At 22.9% G+C, this 21139-nt stretch overlaps 1 protein-coding gene across 2 annotated transcripts in view; it reads right to left on the bottom strand.

The window, feature by feature from the left end:
* LOC113551041 (nitric oxide synthase, salivary gland) overlaps window positions 1-21139 on the bottom strand; it is a 78975-nt gene that overhangs the window by 39044 nt on the left and 18792 nt on the right. For both annotated transcript variants that reach the window (XM_026953049.1, XM_026953050.1), the window contains exon 3: window positions 2945-3084. In XM_026953049.1, coding sequence (XP_026808850.1) covers window positions 2945-3084 — 140 coding nt within the window. The remainder of the gene's footprint in view (window positions 1-2944; window positions 3085-21139) is intronic.

Below are 21139 nucleotides of genomic sequence, written 5' to 3'. Positions count from 1 at the left end.
ATTTTATTGGGGTCGTAACATTTTCGGAACGTTCACCCGTTGGGCCGCAGTAATAAACATCGTCGGATGAGTATAATTAACTAACGAGAAAACACACACCTTTCAAAGATTTTCGATTTTATTGCGTTCGCATAATACTACGCACGACGCTTCTGCTGTCAAAATTAACTTAAAAATAAAACAACATCACAGTTTAATACGTATTATATTAAAGTAATATCGACTTCATTTGTTAAACATCTAAGCTCCACCGTATGTTCTCAACTTTGGCCCGGTCATTTAAATCCAGCTATCCGGTAAATGTAACTACGATTAAAACTCTTCGTGTAATACTATACACTTGACTCCCGAAAACGCTAAATACAACCTGACAGTCCGACACGGGGACACAAGTTTCCGGGAAATCGGTTTTAGATGTATTTGGTCTGAGTAGCTAAACTTTAGTTTAGGTAACGCTGTGATTAAAGGCCTAACCAGCTATAGCAAAGCCCCAAAATCGGCTTGATTATTACATTTTAATTAATTTTACATTAAATTAACAAAAACTTAGAATAAGAATATTATACGAAAGTAAAAATATAAGAATAATGGATCTGCTGTCGAAATATGAAGAGTTCGCTGAAGTATTATTCTATATATTTTGAGATTGTTCATTTATATTTTATGATACATTTTGAAATTCAATCATAATATTTTATAGGTAACACATTAAATGAGCGTCGATTAAAAAAAAAATAGCTTACAATTAATCCTTTTCATTTTAATATTTCTTAAAAGTTTAATATTAAATTAAATAATTGTATATTATAATTATGATAGGTTTACCTGTATTATAATGTATATGTATATAGAATATATATTGTAATAAAAACCATTATTTTTTTTATTACGATCATTAAAATATACAAATATATCAATACTTATAATGTCCATTTAATACATTCGAAAAAAATGTATGAGTCTGACATACAATTAATCATAACATTATTGCGATTTTCGGAGTCAAAGAACAAAACACAGCATATGGTTTATAATAATATATATATCCTGTAAAATGTTAATGTATTATTTTGGATAATTGCCGTAATTATTATTACTTATACACATATTGAATTTTATCGAATTAATTATTTTCTATTTACATTATTAAAGTTAATTTTTTTTTTAAAAAAAGTTTCAATTAAAGTTTATTATAAACTATCTACGTTAATATAAAATGAACTAAGTTTCCAACGCATATACTTTATATTATTTCAAATTCTGATCATTTTTAATAGAGAACTCTCTAAATTCCAATAAATTATGTTTAAATGCAAATTATCTTTTGGGGAAGTAAAATGTACCACAAGCTTATGCAATATGCAACTTATAAAATGATTGGAAAATGAACAGTAATGTTACTTACAGATAAGTGAATTTGATTTTTATTTCTGTGGTATTTTTAAAAAATGTACTAGAAATATAGTGAAAAAGGTGAAATTACGGAATACCTAATTTAAAAAAAAATCTTGACCATTTTCCTATAAATTAAGCTTGGTTCGGAATGGTTTTTCAATTTCGAAATTAGATCTCAATACCAGTTTATCATGGGGCGTCGAAGAAAGAGAATCCAGAATGTATACTCTTGATCACTGTTTATAATTTCATATATTTATTGTATTCCTGAAATAGTAAAATCAAAATGAATCACACATTAAATCCATTCGATCTTTTAAAAATAGTTTATACACTATACTTTTATAATCAATATAATAAATTATATATACAATATACATACATACATACATACTATAGATTATACCTGCATATAATATATTATATTGTATATAATATACATTGATCGATTGGTTTAGTTTATTACGGACGAAAAAATGTTCACAAAAGTAGGCTTATAGATTTTATTATATAAATGATAAATTGAATGTAAAGTAACAATGTAGAACGAAAGTTGAAGTATTGTAAGAATCAAAGTAAAGATAAGAAGTATTAAAAATGGTTATATAATAGAGGACTAATAGATGACGAATGTAAAAAAAGCATATTGAATAGACATATAGGTGGATTTGCTAAGCCTTGAAGAAGATTATAGAAGACTGAAACGTTTCAAAACAATTATGTAACGAGTTTGTACATCATAAATGTAAAAAATATTATAATTAGACAAAAGTTTGTATTGTTAATCAATAATATTCAAAGATGTTATCAATAATATATTTGGATGTAGTTTAACACTGAAATTCAATTTGAATTAACAAAACATTAACCAAACGTGAATAAAATAGTATAATATTATTATGTATTATAGGTAGTTATTTATTACTATTTATTATGCAATACATAAAATTTCTTAGTTTTATTAAAATTATAATAATTATTAATAATCTCGATTAATTTTGATGATTTTAAAATATAACCGTATACCTATTACTTAATAAGATTTTAAGTATATTAATATTAAACGTATGCAATAAGTCACGGCGTATCTATTAGAGACGTTTTTATGTAATTTCAGCTTATTCTAAAAAAAAATAAATAAATAATAAATCTTTTTACACAAAATAAATAATGACTAAAAAGTAAATTATTTTATAATTTATACCATAACTTGGACGCATGTTCGTTAAAAATTATAGTATCAATATTTTAATATTACAAATACCTGTTTTTCCCATAAGTTCGAGTTCTTTTTTATAACTATGTGTATTTTTAATAAAAAATAATATCTTAGATGATGGTTTAGTTTCAGTCACATAACTTTTTCTAGTGTATACATTTTAAGTCTCCGTATTTGTATATATTTATTGTATGAGGAAATACGTATTAGAAACCATTAATCAGTACAATGATCATCACATTACAGGAGGCTGACATACACAGTCACCTTTTTCTGTTCTAGATTCAACATTTCATTCCAATAAATTGTTTTGTACTTAAAAATGCTTACCTTTTAATGGAGGCGAAATATTGTTTCATAAAATCTTCAGCAAGCTCTAGTACTTCAGCTTTTGGTCTTACTGTTGAGTTATGGAATGCTGGCGGAAGCATAATACTACCCAGGCATGCTCTTTCATTGCACAAAGGAGGCTGAAATCATTACAGTTTTAGTTAGATTTAAAATATTATGGACACTGTAGTTTCTACTATGTATTTAGCCTTAAATCTAAATTAAGTATATGACCTGTGAACCTATAAAATATACTATATTTTTTATATGTACATTGAAATATATGATATTAAATTTACAAATCAAATACAATTAGTTGAGATGTAGTATTTTTTTTATTAAAAATTCATTTTTTCATTTTTTTTTTTTATAAATATTATGTTATATTTTAAAATTTTAAAATTGTATTCATTAAGTTATAATTCTTTTAGTTAACATTGTTAATATTTATTTTCTGTAGAAGATGAAACTTTTGTTATCGTAAACGAAAAACCAAAACTCGGATTTTCAAGATAAACATTGGTTTCACGTGTTAATATAAAGTACACAGGTGAAATTGTGCAAAACAAATAGTGCGGCTTTGGGTGTTAAAAAGAATGCCATAAACCTACTCGTACTCCGATATTCTCAAATGGGATTTTCCATAGTTTATACATTGTAAATTAACTGTTATATTAGCATTGTATAGACACAAAATACTATACACTAAATTAGTTGTGTATATTTCAGATTAATACATTTAAAATTTATTATCATTTACTATTGTTTGCTCTGACAGTCTGGCATCGCTATGGGTGTCTTAAAATTTTTCATTATTGTCTTTACTTTATTACTACCTAACCTATATTTTACGCAGAAATCTGAGATGTAAAAATACATAGTTCACATTTTTTTTTTTTATAAAGTAGTAAATCTTTAGTTATGATATAATGTTTTTGTCCCTTCTGGTTCTATTTTCATTCCTTTTCGCGGTAACTACACCATGTTTAACAGACTATAATCCGCTCAAAAAAAAATAATATATATATATATATACAATTTATCGTATACAATTCTGAGAAAATCCTACAAGTGTCTGACTATCCATTTTTTCGCTCACTCAAAAATATTTACCGTGTACAAAACTAATTTATTTTAACTTTTTGTTCACCTAAACTGATATTTTTTTATCCATCAAATGGTTGTCTAATTTAATTTTAATTCTTTTTCTCGATTTATGTTTCAGAATCGTTTATTGATTTATGAAATCGTAATACAATATTTTTTCATAACATGTGGTTAGTTGTGATTTATTAATATTATGATTATTTTGTTTTGAATGTTTTTTGATAAACTCTTTAAAAGGGTGAATTTTTCATAGCTTAAGGTATACTAGTATATTAATACCGGCAAATCACTTCTCCCCGAGACACATTGTACTAAAAATGATTTAATTTAATTTTGATTTTAATACTTTAACGTATAGTGATATAAAATATGCATAACATACAACAATAAGTTACATATATTATTTATGGATATTTTAGTTAATTTTAACTTAATACGTTAGCTGCGACTAAAGTACGGTACAAATTACTAACGTTTACAATAATAATATTATGTTTATTAGTTTTTTTTATTTTTTTTATTATTAAGCAAGTATAGGTATTATTATTTTGGTTTATATATTGTATTTTAATTTTTCGATAATTCCAGAAAATAAATATTTGATATCTATTATTTAATTAAATTATTACTAATAACCTTTTTTTTTTTTAAATGAATAATTTTAGAATTACATTAAATATTTTTAACCCATTTAAGACATCAGTTATTCTGTCAATTACAAATTTAAATTTATTTTAATTAAAAACCAGTGTCGAACAATTTATAAAACTGAACGTATATGCTTTTGAAAAGATTCAATTACATTTTTATTTTTTTATAATTAAAATAAAAGTATTTTGACTAATGATTTAACAAAAATATATGAATAATTTATTTAAATTATTAATTTACTAATTTTATAAGTATAAAGCTATAATTATAACTTATATTAATTTATAAAAAAATTTCATAAATATTTATTGTTGGGTGATATTATTAAAAATTAAAACACATCATACTTTTGTAATAAGATATGTTTTTAAAAGTTTTAACGTAATTACTATTACCCACACGTCATAATATATGTATTACTTTAAAATTTATTGAACATCATAAAAATAAATCCTAAAGTGAATGACTTGCACGGAGAGATGGAACTTATTGTTTTAAACAAATGCACATTAGTAATGAGCAATAAAAAAAAAATAAGTTTGTGTATATATACTATTTTATTTTTATTTTTTGATCAATACAACAATTGTATGTTTTTATCTTAAATTAATAATATTATATTATTATACTTATTTTAATTTTTAGTGAATTATAGATTATTTGGTATTTATAATTTTTACAAGTTAAATTTTTTTAATTATTTGGTTGAAAACTTTTTAAAGGCACGTATTAATAATAATTACATACCTATACGTGCATGTATAAAAATGTATATTAATCGCGAAAGCTTTTAATTTATTTTTTAACTAAAATATTAGTTTTTAATTCACCAAAAAATATAGATATAACAGTCAAGAATATATGCAATTATTTTATATTTTATTAATTATGAATAAATTATACATTTTAAAATTCAAGGACTATTTTTATTAAATGACTATTTGTTAACTATTTTCTATCTTAAAATTCATATATTTTTCAAACTTAATTGTATTTAGAATGAGTTTATTATTTTTTTAAATTAATTTATTTTTGTTACAATTCATAATAATTATTTTAGTTCATAGTATAGTCTATATTTTATAAATGTAGCTGGTGCCGTGTGTGTACACTGAACGCTATATCATAGTTATTTGTATTAATTTATTATATTATATAAAACACAAAATCTTGATTATAGGTAAGTAAAATTATGTTTTATTTCATACCAAAAGAACATTGACTGGTAAAAGTTTAAAAACGCGAAAACAAAGTCTCAAAATAAGAAACACATAAGAACAATATTTATGACAAAATATTTTGTAACCTTTAGGGTAAGTGTTCTCTCGAGAGGACAATACTAGAGTGCTTCTACTGACTGAACATCGGAGCTTCTCGGTTATGAAAAAACAAATGTCAGTTATTCACAATCACATTGTCTCAATGACTATAATAATAATACTTCAAACTAAAGGATTTGAATGTCAACAAAAATCACAAAAATGTATACATAATTTTTGGGTCATTGGACCCACACAAATGTCTCATTGTTTGCTTATTGAGTGCCTAACAGGGGATTAAACATAATTACTTTTAGATATAAAATTTTTATTATTCGTTTATTCAGATTATTTAACAAATTACCAAACTAAAATAAAATAATGAAATAATAAGTATAGTATTATTAGGAAGTATGCTATAGTATTAAACATTATACAATAATTTAATATTGCGTCAAATATTCTGATTCGTAAATAAAAGATTTCAATTAAGTACAAAGTCAATATTGATAATTTTTTTTCCAATGATTACATATTATTAAAAACGTATTCCAATTTAAAATGTGTCAATAAGTCGGGAGTCAACTGATACTTTTTACTTTTAGAATTAAAATGTTTTAGTGCTATAATGTTAACAAAAATGTATTTTAATAATTGTATGAACAATATATTAAGTTAAACGTGATGAGATTCAGAGACTTTTAATGTATTATTATTATATAATAAGACCGTCTAGTGCTTGACACCTCAATAAATACTGGCTGTATTTAAACATTCAATTAATTCAATTCACTTATAAACTCAAAAGCTATTAATAAATTCTCATTTCAAACAAATCGAGTCAATATGTAAATACATTAAATATATTTTTATTTTAACACAAATATTTTATGCATTAGAGTCATGTTTTTAAATTGATATTATTATATTCTATATTCGATAACGTTGAACCGTATAAAGCATGGTAGTATCCTAGAATCCATTTTTTTTTTAACAATATTTCTTAAGCAATCAATATTTTATCTAATTAAAAAAAAAAATACATAAAAAAAAAATAATCACCAACTTAGTTATTATTCGTGACGAAGAAACTAAAATAATAATAACAATAAACAACTTGGCAACACAATATTTTGCACCGTCATTAAACGTTTTATACCGCAAATTCGGGAAGAAAAATGTGGTATAACGTATATTTGATTGAAAACAAGTTTTGAACATTATGTATTTATTCATACGAAATAGCATTACGATTTAAATTATAAAAATATCAATGATTTATTATAAGTTTAATAGTTCTGTATTTTGTTTTATTTTACAGTGAAGAACTGTAAGTAGCTTAATCATTAATTTTCATTTTTTTTTTTAAATCATTTTAATATCCCATGATAATAACATGATACATTTTATTAGATTATTAGAATATTTACAGATAAAAATTAAAAATATATTATTTTTTCCACACAGATTCTAAAATAAGTGAACAAATAAAGTTCTATAATAAGTACAAAATATTACCTAATCGATATTATTAAGAATCAGAATATTATTTATAAAAGCACTTATAGAATCGTATCATAATTATTGAACGAATTTTGTTCTTTACTATTTATCGAAAACATTGAAACAAAACACACTATACTTGTAAAATGGATTTTTTTTTTTTTTTAAGAATATTAAAGAAAGTTTACTTAATACCTCTAAATCTTTTATTTCATTTAAATCATACGATTATTACGTAGACTAGGTACATTTATTTATTATGATTTGGTACTCTTTATAAAACTAGATGAAGGTCACAAGTAGTCTATACACTTAACCTCCTATAGTTGCACCTTTTTTTTTCACGGCAAAGTTTCCCCATACTCGGTTATCGTTATACGCATGTTATTAATAGAGTGTTTGGTAAAAGCATCGACGTGTTTATTAGGCGTGCGCTTGTACTGTCGGCTTTCCATTGAATCCAGATTATTATATTATACAAAACACACACACACACACAAGAAGTTTGTCTGGTGTATATCCTCGCATCGAAACTTGGATGTCGGAAAGCTCTATAAACACGAGGATTATTTCTTGTCTTGAGATGAAATCATTTTAATTGAAACTAAGATTTGTGTATAAAAAGTAAATTTATTAGTTTGCCACGTCTCGCGAGGTATATTGTATAATGGCAGCTAGGTTACAAGTGACACATTAGCTGGCAAAAGGTTTCTCCTTACCGTCATTAATCCGACGTTATTTAGCGAGTTTGGTTAAAAACACAAGGTCAAAGAGATTAAGAAGTAGCGCGATTCCTTGCAAGATGTTATATTATAGTGACTTTCAACCTGTTAATTGCATTATATAGTCATTGAATCAACTTCCTTTATTATCTTAAACATATTTAATGCATTCTCGCTGAAATATAATAATTTAAACTTTTTAAAACACACCTATACATAAATATATGTATATATATATATACTATACAGATCAAACAAATAAATACAAAAACTAACTGTTCTTTTAAAAAAGTGTATCAAGCGATGAGGAAGGAACTAAATTAAGTTCAAAAAGTTATGAGAGTAAAATTTGTCAGGATAAAGTCATGCTTGTTTATCGTTATGCAACGTAATCTATAATTTCTTGGTATATATTTTAGTTACGTGTCTGACGCCACCATCTGTTTTCTTTACTAATATATTATCAAAAATTCCGTTGAATTTTACAAAACATAATAAAATTTGTATTCGTCTGTGTACCGTTTCTTACTTTCGTTATTCAATACAATAGTATAATAATGTGCTAATCTAACTTCGATTCTTGTGCATAAAGTTTATTATTAACCGTAAATCAACCTAAATAATAAATTATCGAATTATCGTTGTTTATTAAGATTTAGTAAAGTCGTTTCATAATATGAATAATTTGTATTTATAAATTCATAATGCATACTTTTATTCAATGTTTGCTTTCATCTAATATTGACGATGATTTATTTATGAATGTAGAAATGTAATAATGTACATACTCTGTTAATATGATTAAGACGATTACACTATTTAAAATATATAATTAAATCGAATTTGTAAATACAAGTTTATATATTATACCTATGTAGCTTTTAATGATATGCCATTTGATTAGTTGTTACTAAAAGTTTCAAATTATAATACTGTAGCTGAGTTAATTTATTATTCTTAGAAATTGTTTTTGAGAATAATAAATTGTATCTATAAATAATAACCACTTATATCATATCTATTTAAGTATTTTTTTTGTATATTACCTAAATTGATGATAGCACGTCATTAAGCTAGAATCAATACATTTATAAAAAAACGTTTTTAATTTTCATATTTATTTTATTCATATAACGTGTTTATACTTTGAGTAGTTTTTATAATAATTGTGTATAGGTACTTGTTTGTTTGAACTTAGATTATTTAGACTTTCAGTGAAAAATCATTTGTTTACATTAAAACTGAATAAATTAATAATTTAATAAACAATAAAATATCAAACCATATTATTATACTGGGTGATTCTTTTATCAAACAACACTTATTATTTAAAAATCTATTAACATTAAAAAAATATTTTTTTTTACATTAATATTTAAAATAACATTTTAAAAGAAAAATAATATAACTTGTTTGAAAAGATATGAAAAAAAAATATTTTCAAAAGATTTAATAGATTTTGAAATAATGAATGTTGTTCGATAAAATAATTACCCTATATAATGGTAAATTGAAAAAAGAGGAATAAATAAAATCATTTAAATAATCGAATCAAATTAATAAATATAAATAACTAAAACAGTTGTTAAAATTATTTTGAAATAAAATAGTGACGCCAGTTCTTATTTATGTTCTGTAAACTTTTTATTTTTAACTAAGAGATCATTTTTGCACCTTATCTCTGTTCAACAATTATTTGATTAATATAGATAGCATAGGTATATTGTTCTAGATGATTGTTGTGAGTTAAACGGAGGTAATTGATTCTAAAATGTAGACTGTATTCAACTAATTTATGTAAATATGATATTATTAAACACAAATTGATAAAAAAATATATAGAGAAGTTAATGGCTTTATAATAATAAAATATTTCTTAATACTTTTAAATTAATTATATATATATATATGTGTAAATTAATATACTTTATTACAGTAGACGTTTATTACACGCAATGAAGATTTATATGCAAAAAAGTACTTTTTGGCACTTTCTGTCGAATGAAATGAAAACTTAATTCAATTTTAAAATGTGATGTAATATGATATATTCAAAATGAACATACAATCAATTGTATTTACTTACACGATACATAGACTTTTAACAACTATTATGATATTTTAGTATTATAAGTATTCAATACTTTTATTTTAAGTTGAGTATTTTCAGTATAAGTTAATCAAACCAAAGCTATGCCATACGCCCATACATAGTATTAGATTCTTTGAAAATTACATTAATTTAACTGAGTAAGTACAAAGATTAATCATATAATTATAGTGTTGACAAATAACCAATGTGATTTTGAAAGTAGACCAGTTGTCACGAGGCAGTCTTACGCGAAAAATCGAAATCAGCATTTTTTTTCCCCCAAAAAGTTCGAAGTGTATTAATCGTAACGCATTTGGCAACATTGAATTATTGTCTTATAGACTATCGAATTTCAACGTAAAACCCTTATTCCGGTCAATTTCCTTCATATATCCTTTATCCATGAAATCACATAATATGTTCTCATGGACTGGTGCTTTTCCGTGCATTTTCGTGTTGAAATGCCGTTCACCTTTAAGATGAATTCAGAAATCTGATTAGTAATTTATACTCAACACCAGTGGTGTACTCAGAAATTTTAAGTAAGGGGGAATATGTTATAACTTATAATAACATAAATATAATACAATTAAATGTATTATGCTGATCCAAATACACAAATAAGGAGTTTTATGACTTATGGATTAATAATTTATAAGCAATATTTTCATGGCTAATAATCAAAAGTAGTGACATGACAAAACCTCTAATATCCGATAAGTTGTTTTCTGAAAAAAAAAAAAAAAAACAAAAAAAGAGTCAATGAAGGAAGATATAACCTCTAACCTCCCTTCCCTGTGCTCATCACTGAAAAACACATCGGATAACACACTGATTCTTAACAACTAAAAGTAAGTAAGTAGTAAAGGTAACTCAATTTTTAACCTACACATAAGCAAATCAAAAATCGCAATATTGTTGTATTATTGTTAAGTCCTTAATAATTCTTTATAATCTATAAAATTTCTTAAATTATATTATTAAATATTGGTGAAAATTTTAAATTGCTGATAATTTGTTAAAAAAAAAAACATGAACCAAAATTTAAATTACAGCACATTAAATAATTAAACTATCGTAATAGCAGTCAAATACATATTATAATATATTATTTAGTGTTTATTTTTCGTTCAATAACAGATATTTATGATAACTATCAAACATTTTTATATTTTAAACTAATAAAAACCAGATTTTTTTTTCATATCAATGGTAACAGTTTGTCATAATCATTCCTCGCTATTATACATATTATAAATGCATACAGAAGGTTTGGTTTGGAGTGATAAATATTTATATTTTTAAAAACTCATTACAATAAGTCAATGAGGTAGTTTTTCTCGAAAAATGTCGTGATAGAATTAATAAAATAATGCCATAATAAATATTAATTTTTAATTTATCTGTTAAAAATTCTTCTCGTTGTTATTATTTTTTATTTTTTTTAATACTAAATTAGCGACGAACATTGGATATTAAAAAATGCTTAAAACGAAAGTTGAGCCTCAAGTCAATTCGTCTTGTACATTGCGAATTACGTAACAACGATCATCTATTTTTTTTTGTAAAATGTAATCTGATATCATAATACAATGGTTTCACATAAAACGGACAAGAAATAATACACAATATTCTGCAATTATTTAAATCATAATTTTTTTTTTTTAATTTTCCGTCGTTTGGATTAAACTAAATTTATTACAGCACATCATAATAGCTATTTATATTAGTTACGAATAATTAAAAAATTTTAACATAACAGATAAGGATTTTAGATTTTTTTATTATATTCAATTTTTAGATTTTCGATTGTTGATATTTAAATAGTATAATAATATTAATGATAATTGAGATGAAAAGTTTATTTTTAGATTCCAAGTTGGGTGATAAATGTATTAACTTTACAATGATGTTTGTTTCTTAAGACACTTTTTACAGTAGAAAAATACTTCGAATTTTAACTTCAATATATTTCCTGGTAAGGAAATGAAATTAGTCAGAATCGCGAGGAGTCAGAAATAAAAATTAACTACTTTCCTCCATTTTTTGTTTTGTTATTTTAGACTGTGTTGTTATCCTCGACTACCTTTATTTTAGTGTATGAAAAAAGCTGTATTAAATTAAATATTTTTTGAATCCACAGTATTTGGTTAATACATAAATGTAATATGTTATGTTATAACATTATATTTTATTAGTAAATATATCATAAGTATAATATTTTGAAAACTTTACGTAAATTGTAATTTGAAAATAAAAATTTTAGATTCTATTCTATAATTAATTTAGATAATAACAATTATTAAATAATATTGTATATTTAGGTAGATCACGTTAAAATAAATAAATTATCATATTTATTATTACTTTAAAATTCGTAACTAGTGATTATTTTAATACCTGTAGATTTGTATTTTAATGATCTATAATAAAGGTTGTCAATAAAGTCATGGGTAATATATTAAATAGTTTTGGAAATATTGGTAAATTAAATTTTGTTTTTAATCATTAAAATAATAACTGTGTTTATTTATACATTGACTGAATATCATTAATACCTATAAATAAAACATAGCTCAATTGATGAAAAATTATGTTTATAGGTATACGCGTTATTTACTTTGCAAAATGTAAATGATTTATAAATTCTATTGTTCACGTTTAGCGTTTATTCTGATATAAAAATACATTTTACGAATGATTTTCATTGTAATTTAGTTACAATCACAGTTTACACACCATAAATATAAGCTACATATTAATAACAATTTTTCAAAATATCAAATTTATTTAAAGTTAACATTTTTATTTTTTAGAAACCTCAGTCAATAGTACCGGTGCATTTATTCAATAGTTAAATGAAATAATGTGCTTGTTACTAATTGTCAAGTTATCACTTTTTAAGTGTCTTGAATAATGAATACAATAACATTTTTGAGTGATAGTAAAAAGGTATTTAGAGTAATAAAGGTTAGATAAGCTCGGAACCTAAATTTTAGTTTAAAAAAAATAAGAGTGTAAAGTAACACCGAGAAATAGCTGAGTCTTAATATGCTGTTAAGCGATAACTATATAAGGGTGGAATCCATAATATAGTACAATAATCTATTTGGATGACGACTTATATTCCTTCAAACTTGAAATATGAAACAAAAAGTTTTCCATAATATTAATACGTATTTTATTTATTTTTGTATTTATTTCTGTGAATAATACTTTAAAAACAGTAAATTATTATCATTTTCATTACTTCATAATATATTAATACCTACTTTTTATTTTAGTTTTATTATGAGTGTTCTATATGTTTTAAACAATTTATTAATGGCATCAAATATTATGGATGATCGAAACAATTGTATATTTTATCCATACGTCGTGTTTTGGCAGTCTATCAAAATGCTTTTGCTTTCTTCTCAATATATTCGTTCGCTTCAATGAATAGTTACAATACATTTACTAGCAGGTATGAAGAGATAATACACGAGTTGGCTGAATTTTTGTGCATTAATACGTAAAGGTGTATATGAACATAATTTATTATATACAAATATGATGTCAGAGTATGCCATAATTTAAAATAAAACTATTTAAGTTTTTGTATTATGTTTATACGATGATAAAACCGAACTAAATTTAATGACTCTAATGATAAATAAAGATATTTTTTTTTATTTTTTTGATCATTAAGAAACTAATATAATTTGTTATTTTACAATAATGTATAATATATTTGTTTATCGAGTATTGAACACAATTATTAAACCTACACATATAAAAAATTCAAGAAAAAAGTTTATTATTAATATTAACATTAAAATTTAATTATTGAGTATTGTTATTTATTATTTTATTACATGCAAGGCGAATATGCTATCGATTTATTATTAACTAAACGAATATAATTCATTACAGGGTTGCAAATGTAATGTATTTACACGATTTTTCGATTTATTTTTTAGCAAGAACATGGTTAAATCAAAATGTATTTTACATTATTACCTAGAAGTTTATAAGTCCTAAAAGGTTAACTTTCTGACTAGCCGTATAATATTAATGTAATAATATATTGTAGGTAAAGTACTTTACGATTATATTTCAGATAAATGTTTATCGGTGAGATTTTATGATGGCATTAGAATATTATAAACGCTTTATATACCTCATTTTGTCCATCTATATGATGTCGTTTTATCATAATTGTATGTTTGAAATGTATATTGTATATATATATATATATATAAACGATTTATAATCTTGTGCATATGTATTATTTTTGATAGGTATTAAAAATTGAATTTTTTTATAAATTTTTTTTATTATTATTAATAGCGGAGAACAGAATTCTCTAGCTACGATGTATGATACTATACAAAAAAAAAAAAAAATGTTAGATGCATCATTTATAGTTGTGTTCGTAATATAGAAATGGAACAAAAGTTTTTATTTCTTGCATATAATACTTATTTACTTTATTAAATTTAAATATATTTAAATAATTATAAATCAAAATATTAAAATTGATTTTGTCAAAAACTGATTATGCATAACCTAACCTATCGGTATATATATATTATGTTTTATCATAAAAACTAGTAGTCGTAAAATTAAATACACTTATTTTAAAGTTATTATTTTTAATCTATTTCATTGTTTAATATGATTACACCATCGATTAAACTATGTTTTTATCAATAACCAATAACTAATATTATGTTCAAATTTGTATAATATTATTCATACATTATTTTACCACTGTAAAGAATAGGTATCTGTATTAGAAAATATAATAAAATAATATTCTAATGCGCATGTTCGTTTGACTTTAACGCAAGGCACCTGACAACAATAGACAATAGTCATTGGTTTTGTGTTACTCTTTTTTTAATTATATACGTATTTTCATAGGATATTTTAATTTATTTAACTTTCATGACTTCGTCTATCTATTTAAATAAAATGCATAAACATTTTAATTACTTGGATAACATCTTAACACTCTTGATTTAGACATTATTTAACGCCTTGTCTTATCTCTTATAGTTTTTTGTTTCAATTTCAATAATGATGTATAAATGTTATCGAACAATATACAATATTGTTCGATAATATGTACTGGTGTATCAAAATAAATAATAACATCATTTATTTATCGTTTAAGGTATCTTATATTTTACAATTAATGATTACTACAAAGTTTAAATTGACAACTTAATTTTCTGTACTAATGAGAAGAATTTTTAATTTACTTAAAGATGTCTGGAAAATCTGGTGGTATTCTTTGAGGTAAATAATATAATAATTAAAATCAGCTGTCAACAACTGGCAGCCGATCTGTTTATGATCTTAGTTGTGACTTGTCGAGACAATTAATTTCATAAATATAGATTTATTGAATTTTAATTGTTGATATGATATTTTTCTTGAATTTCAACTTCTATATTAAGTATAAAAGAATAGTATTTCGATATAATCATTCATTTTAGTTAATCTATTAATACATTTGGTAAGTTATACCTCGAGGATAGCAAAACAAATATTGACAACAAAGTACCCAATGAAGTAATTCTGATTTGCTACGTATCACTATTTCCTTTCCTCTTATTCTTTTACTTTCATCCTTTCTCTTTCTCTAAGTGAGGATTTAAAACAATTTTTAATTATTATTCTCATTTCCCATTGTTATACATACAACTTATTTAAATTTGTGTATAACTATTTGGGAGTTTCAAATTATAAAGTCATAAGTCACTTCTTATATTTATTCATAATCTCCATTTGAAATTATGTATAGTTTTTGTAAGAATGAAATAAGATAAATTCATATTAATTATTATGGCTTATAAAAACAAAATTCACCGCCTTGGCACTTATATGAAACGGAAATTAAGATAATAAACTCGCATATCTAATTATTGAATTTTTAAAATCTGATACATACTTGTACGTATGGTATATGTATTTTACATAATATAGTGTTACTCTGTTTAATAAATTCTTACAAAATCTTAAAACCAAAACATTAATATCATATTATCATATTTAAATTATATTATATTATATTATTTATTATAATTATTTTATATTATATTATTTATTGTTATTATATTTTTATAAACTATTAGAGTCACACTTTTTATTATTTTATTAATATGAGATGATGAAGTTAAAATTTTCTCATATAATATAGGCTATGATACTATTAATTGTACCTACACTTATCAAGTGATATTTTACTTTGAAAAAAAATTTATTAGGACCAAGTGACAATTTATATTCTATTTAAATAATTTGAACACCTTGAACAATTTACTGTATTCATATTTTGAATAAACGTATGTATTTATTATTTTTAATCGATTTGTTGTCTGGAATCAAAAAAGTAACGTTATTTGTATATTAAATTTTAAAGTTTTAAGATAAAAACCATTTTGTATTCAAATATCATTGTATTAAAGTTTTTTTTGTTTATAAATAAGTAATTGTGAATTTATCACCATACAATAACTGTTACATTTTTAACAATTTTAGGCAGTCAATTTGACATTATATTATATAGATAAATATAAAGACATAATATGGGTCTGATATAAACATCAACCTTGATATAAATATCTTTAGACTTTTATCAAAAGAACCACTGTAGTTTTTACTCTAGCAAGTCTGACATATTATATTATTTTTTGATTCTGAGCGGAGCGATAAATGTATTTTATTTTACAATGACAAAGGGTTATTTTTGTCCGTCATCGCCCTTTTAGGTCAGCAAAAATGCTTAGGTTTTTAACTTTAATGGTGATTTTGGGTAGAAAATTCATCATAATCGTAAAAATTAGTAAATTATTTTGTATTCAAAAATGTATAAAACTTTTAATTTTCATATCTAAGATTTGAAAATATAACACAATGTATTTTTAAATACTTTTTAACCTATATTAAAAAAATAATAATAATAAAACGTTTCTATATAATGTTAAATTAATTTTTTAAAAATATTTACGTGTATTCTTAGTGTAATGTATAAAATAAATAATACAATTAACATTTATATTTTAATGCTCAGTGTATTTATTTACATTTATATAATTACGAGAGCTCTTCACATCACGAACTGTGATAAACAACTGACCGAATGTATTAATAATATATAAAACATAATAATATAATATTATTTCATATTATTAATATTGGAAGGTAAGCGTTTTCCACTCTGAGTTCTTTTTCGTATTCAACGATAAATAATTAAATTTAAAATTAACAAATCAATTACAGTAACCCACTCGACTCCTAATGCACCAGCAAAGTGGTATCCACTTTTTGTTTATAGATGTTATTATTAAGATTTAAAATTAATTATTTAAAAATACTTCTAGGTTTATTTTTTTTTTATCATAAACAATTTATTATGAAAACTATTATTGTTATTTAAATATTTAGAACATTAATAGATTCGATTTATTTTTTTAATAATATGATATATAACAAAATCGTTACAAACATAAGGAATAATTGGAAATTTGTGTGAACTTTTTTAAATTTATATTTCAAGAATAAAGTAAACATGTATTTTATGTAACAAACTACGAGTAAACAAGGAATACATTACCTTTTAGGTCAAGTGTTCCTACGCATGAGAAAAATTATTATTTCTAAAGAATTATTATTTTTTTTTTATACTCATTTTCGAGTAGTTTATTTGGCTATGCTTTCTCTCGATAATCCACCTCATTGTTCCATTGACACTGGTGTGAAGATAACTTAAATTATTAAAATCAATTAATTCAGTCATATATGTTTTATTATTACTCTCGTATTCACGTATATTTATATTGCAATCAAATTTGCGTATTGAGTCTAAGCGATAATACAAATTTGAAATGTTTTAATTAATAATACATTTTTATATTTTGGAATAATATGAGTTGTTATTGTCACGTATAACAGTGTTTAAAAACTACAAAACTAAAAATAATACACACAATAGTACTATATTAAATTTATTATTCATCACAAGATGATATTATTTTCATAAGGCATTTATTCTTAATAAAATAAATATTGTAGTTATTTTCTAAATTTAAAATAATTGTAGTACACATCAGATTATTTAGAACAAAAAAATGTTTATTATATATTATCATATAATATAAGAGAAATAAAAAATATAATTTTTTAGGAACTATCAATTTAGGCAATTAATAATTATGTTGATATTTTTAGATTAATAAAATATTCTTAGTATAATTTATTTTAATTAATTTATAAGTTTATAAATTACAGTTGTTGCGTTTAGAATCACATTATTTTTGAACCTAAAATGTATCAAGTTTAGTTTAGGTGAGTATAAGTAAGTTTAGGGAATAAAAAGGACTGCATCCGAATTGGTTCCCATACCTAAAAATTGACATCCGAATTAGTTCCCGACATTCCAGGCAACACACATCCGAATTGGTTCCCGATAAAGACTTACGAAAAATCAAAATACGAATAGAATGAACTACTAATTGCTGTGAAACATTTCACAGAAAATTCAACAGTTGTTTTTATTCCGCACATCCGAACATATTTCAATTTATGGATGTATTAAAAGAAGTTCAAATTGAAACTTATATAAAATTGCGAAGTTCAAACAAACTACAAAACCTGAAGTCTAAAAATAAGGAAATATTTATAAAAACAGAAATGGATAAATATAAAAATAACGAAATCGGTAGATTTTAATTTTTAAAAAATGTTTGTTATAAGGTTTTACCTTGCTAAGGGTCACTAATGGGTGGCTGCTAAATCACATCATTCATGTTATTATTATTATTACACTCATCTAATAAACTTATTGTGCAATTGTGTATAGATTGTTTATGTCAAATAAAAATGAAAATAAAAACAATATACCTATATTTTTTATATATTTTTAAATTAAGATTTGAATTTTTAAAAAATGTATGTTAAAATCATTTATAAAGCCACAATTTCATTTTTAACAACCCGTGAACCAATTCGGATAACCCCTTCGAAACAACCCGAGAAAAAATTCGGACACTCCGATAAAAAGTACAAAAATAACACTAAAAATCAGTAATTATTTAAACTAAAATAATATTAAAACCATCGATTCTTGTGAAAGTTCAACGAATATAAATACTATCATTATTAATTTATACGGTTTGTAGCGAAAATTAGTAAAAGTAGACTAATAAAAGACTTGGCTATATTTGTGTTGAACATAGTGAAGGTTTCCTTATTTTGTTTTTTTATTATAATAATAATGCTCAAAAATAATGTGTATAATTTGTTTTATGAAAATGTGTTTCTTATGCGAGTTTTTATACTTTAATGTATCATAGTATACTATTGCAAGTTATTCACAACAAAAATAATGTGCGTTTTTACAAACGTTGTAATGGTTAAATCTCCGTTTCAATTTTCTTACCTAACCAAGTTTTTTTTCATAAAGAAATATGGAAAGTTTTATGTTATTATCTGATTATATTCTTAAATGTTTGTATAATATATACTTTATACTGCAGAGAGACATTACTTTAGATGAATATAAACATGTTAATTTTTAGATGTGGTAATAAAAATAATAATAACAAATATTATTCAGTAACAGTAGCATAATAACTATTTTAATTTATCTTTTCAGTTAACTATATAATTAAAACAAAATCTTCTTTGTAAAATGGTTATCATTTTTATATTGAGTATTTTAAAGGCATTTCAATTCAAAATTTGAGATTTATTAAGCGTCAGCTAGCATTAAATAATTTAATTTTTTTCTAATGGTATGTATATTTTTCTGTTCTTAATTAATCAAACGATTTAAAATTAATTTGTTTTATTTTAAATATCTATTTTTTATAGTATTGCTGATGATTTCGGAAATGTTAAACATTCAATAAAGATTAGAACTTTTGAAATTAATTTGGACTCAGTATACATTAATGACTGTAAAATAATTATACATACGGAAATGATGATGATTATCACTATAGATTCCATAAATAATTAAAAACATTAACATTAAGTCAAAATAAATGAAGTATTAAATATTCTTGTATTTTATGTAGACTATATATTTTATTAAAATTAAGAACATACATTATTTATAAATCGACCATTTTATTTATTTAAATGTGTATACATTATCTCAATCCATGTTTAGGGACTGCATGGAGTATAGATCGTATAAATCAATTTTTAATAGGTTTTTGTAAATATATTTTCTTTGGTTTATAATCAAGTATTATGTTATTAAAAAATAAATGTAATCAAAATATGTAGTTAAAAACGAATTCTGCAACTGGAATAGTAATCTATGAAACTAATATAAACATTCTAATGTATTTGTTTCTACTTTACAGATATATTTTTTTTTTTTGTAATTTATTATTTGCTGAGTACAAGTTTTTATATAATTTATATATTACACAAATACAATATCGTGTTTATTATTGTATGTATTTTATAATTAAAAATACACTAGTTCGAAACAATCTAGATTTATTTTAATTATTGAGTTTGATAATTAAAAATCAGATTCCAGGACAAACAAGAACTTTTATGAACTCGGAATGACTTTTTTTTTAGTTTAAAGTTTCTTTTTTTATTTAATTTAATCGATTTATAATTTACAAGATTATAATTTTTAAATGCTATCTTGTTGTGATTAATGTGAGTATTTAAATGCTGTCTCGTAATCGAGTACACGCATACACCCACACACACACATACATATATATATATATATATAATAATAAAATATATGTGCGTATACTGTATAATGTGTATTAAAAATGTAAAATAGTAATTAGTAGGTAATTTGGTATTATTAAATTATATTATCATATAAATTGTTGGG

Source organism: Rhopalosiphum maidis, chromosome 2 (genome assembly GCF_003676215.2).
Source record: "Rhopalosiphum maidis isolate BTI-1 chromosome 2, ASM367621v3, whole genome shotgun sequence".
NCBI classification, from domain to species: domain Eukaryota; kingdom Metazoa; phylum Arthropoda; class Insecta; order Hemiptera; family Aphididae; genus Rhopalosiphum; species Rhopalosiphum maidis.
This window is presented reverse-complemented; position numbering and strand designations above follow the sequence as displayed.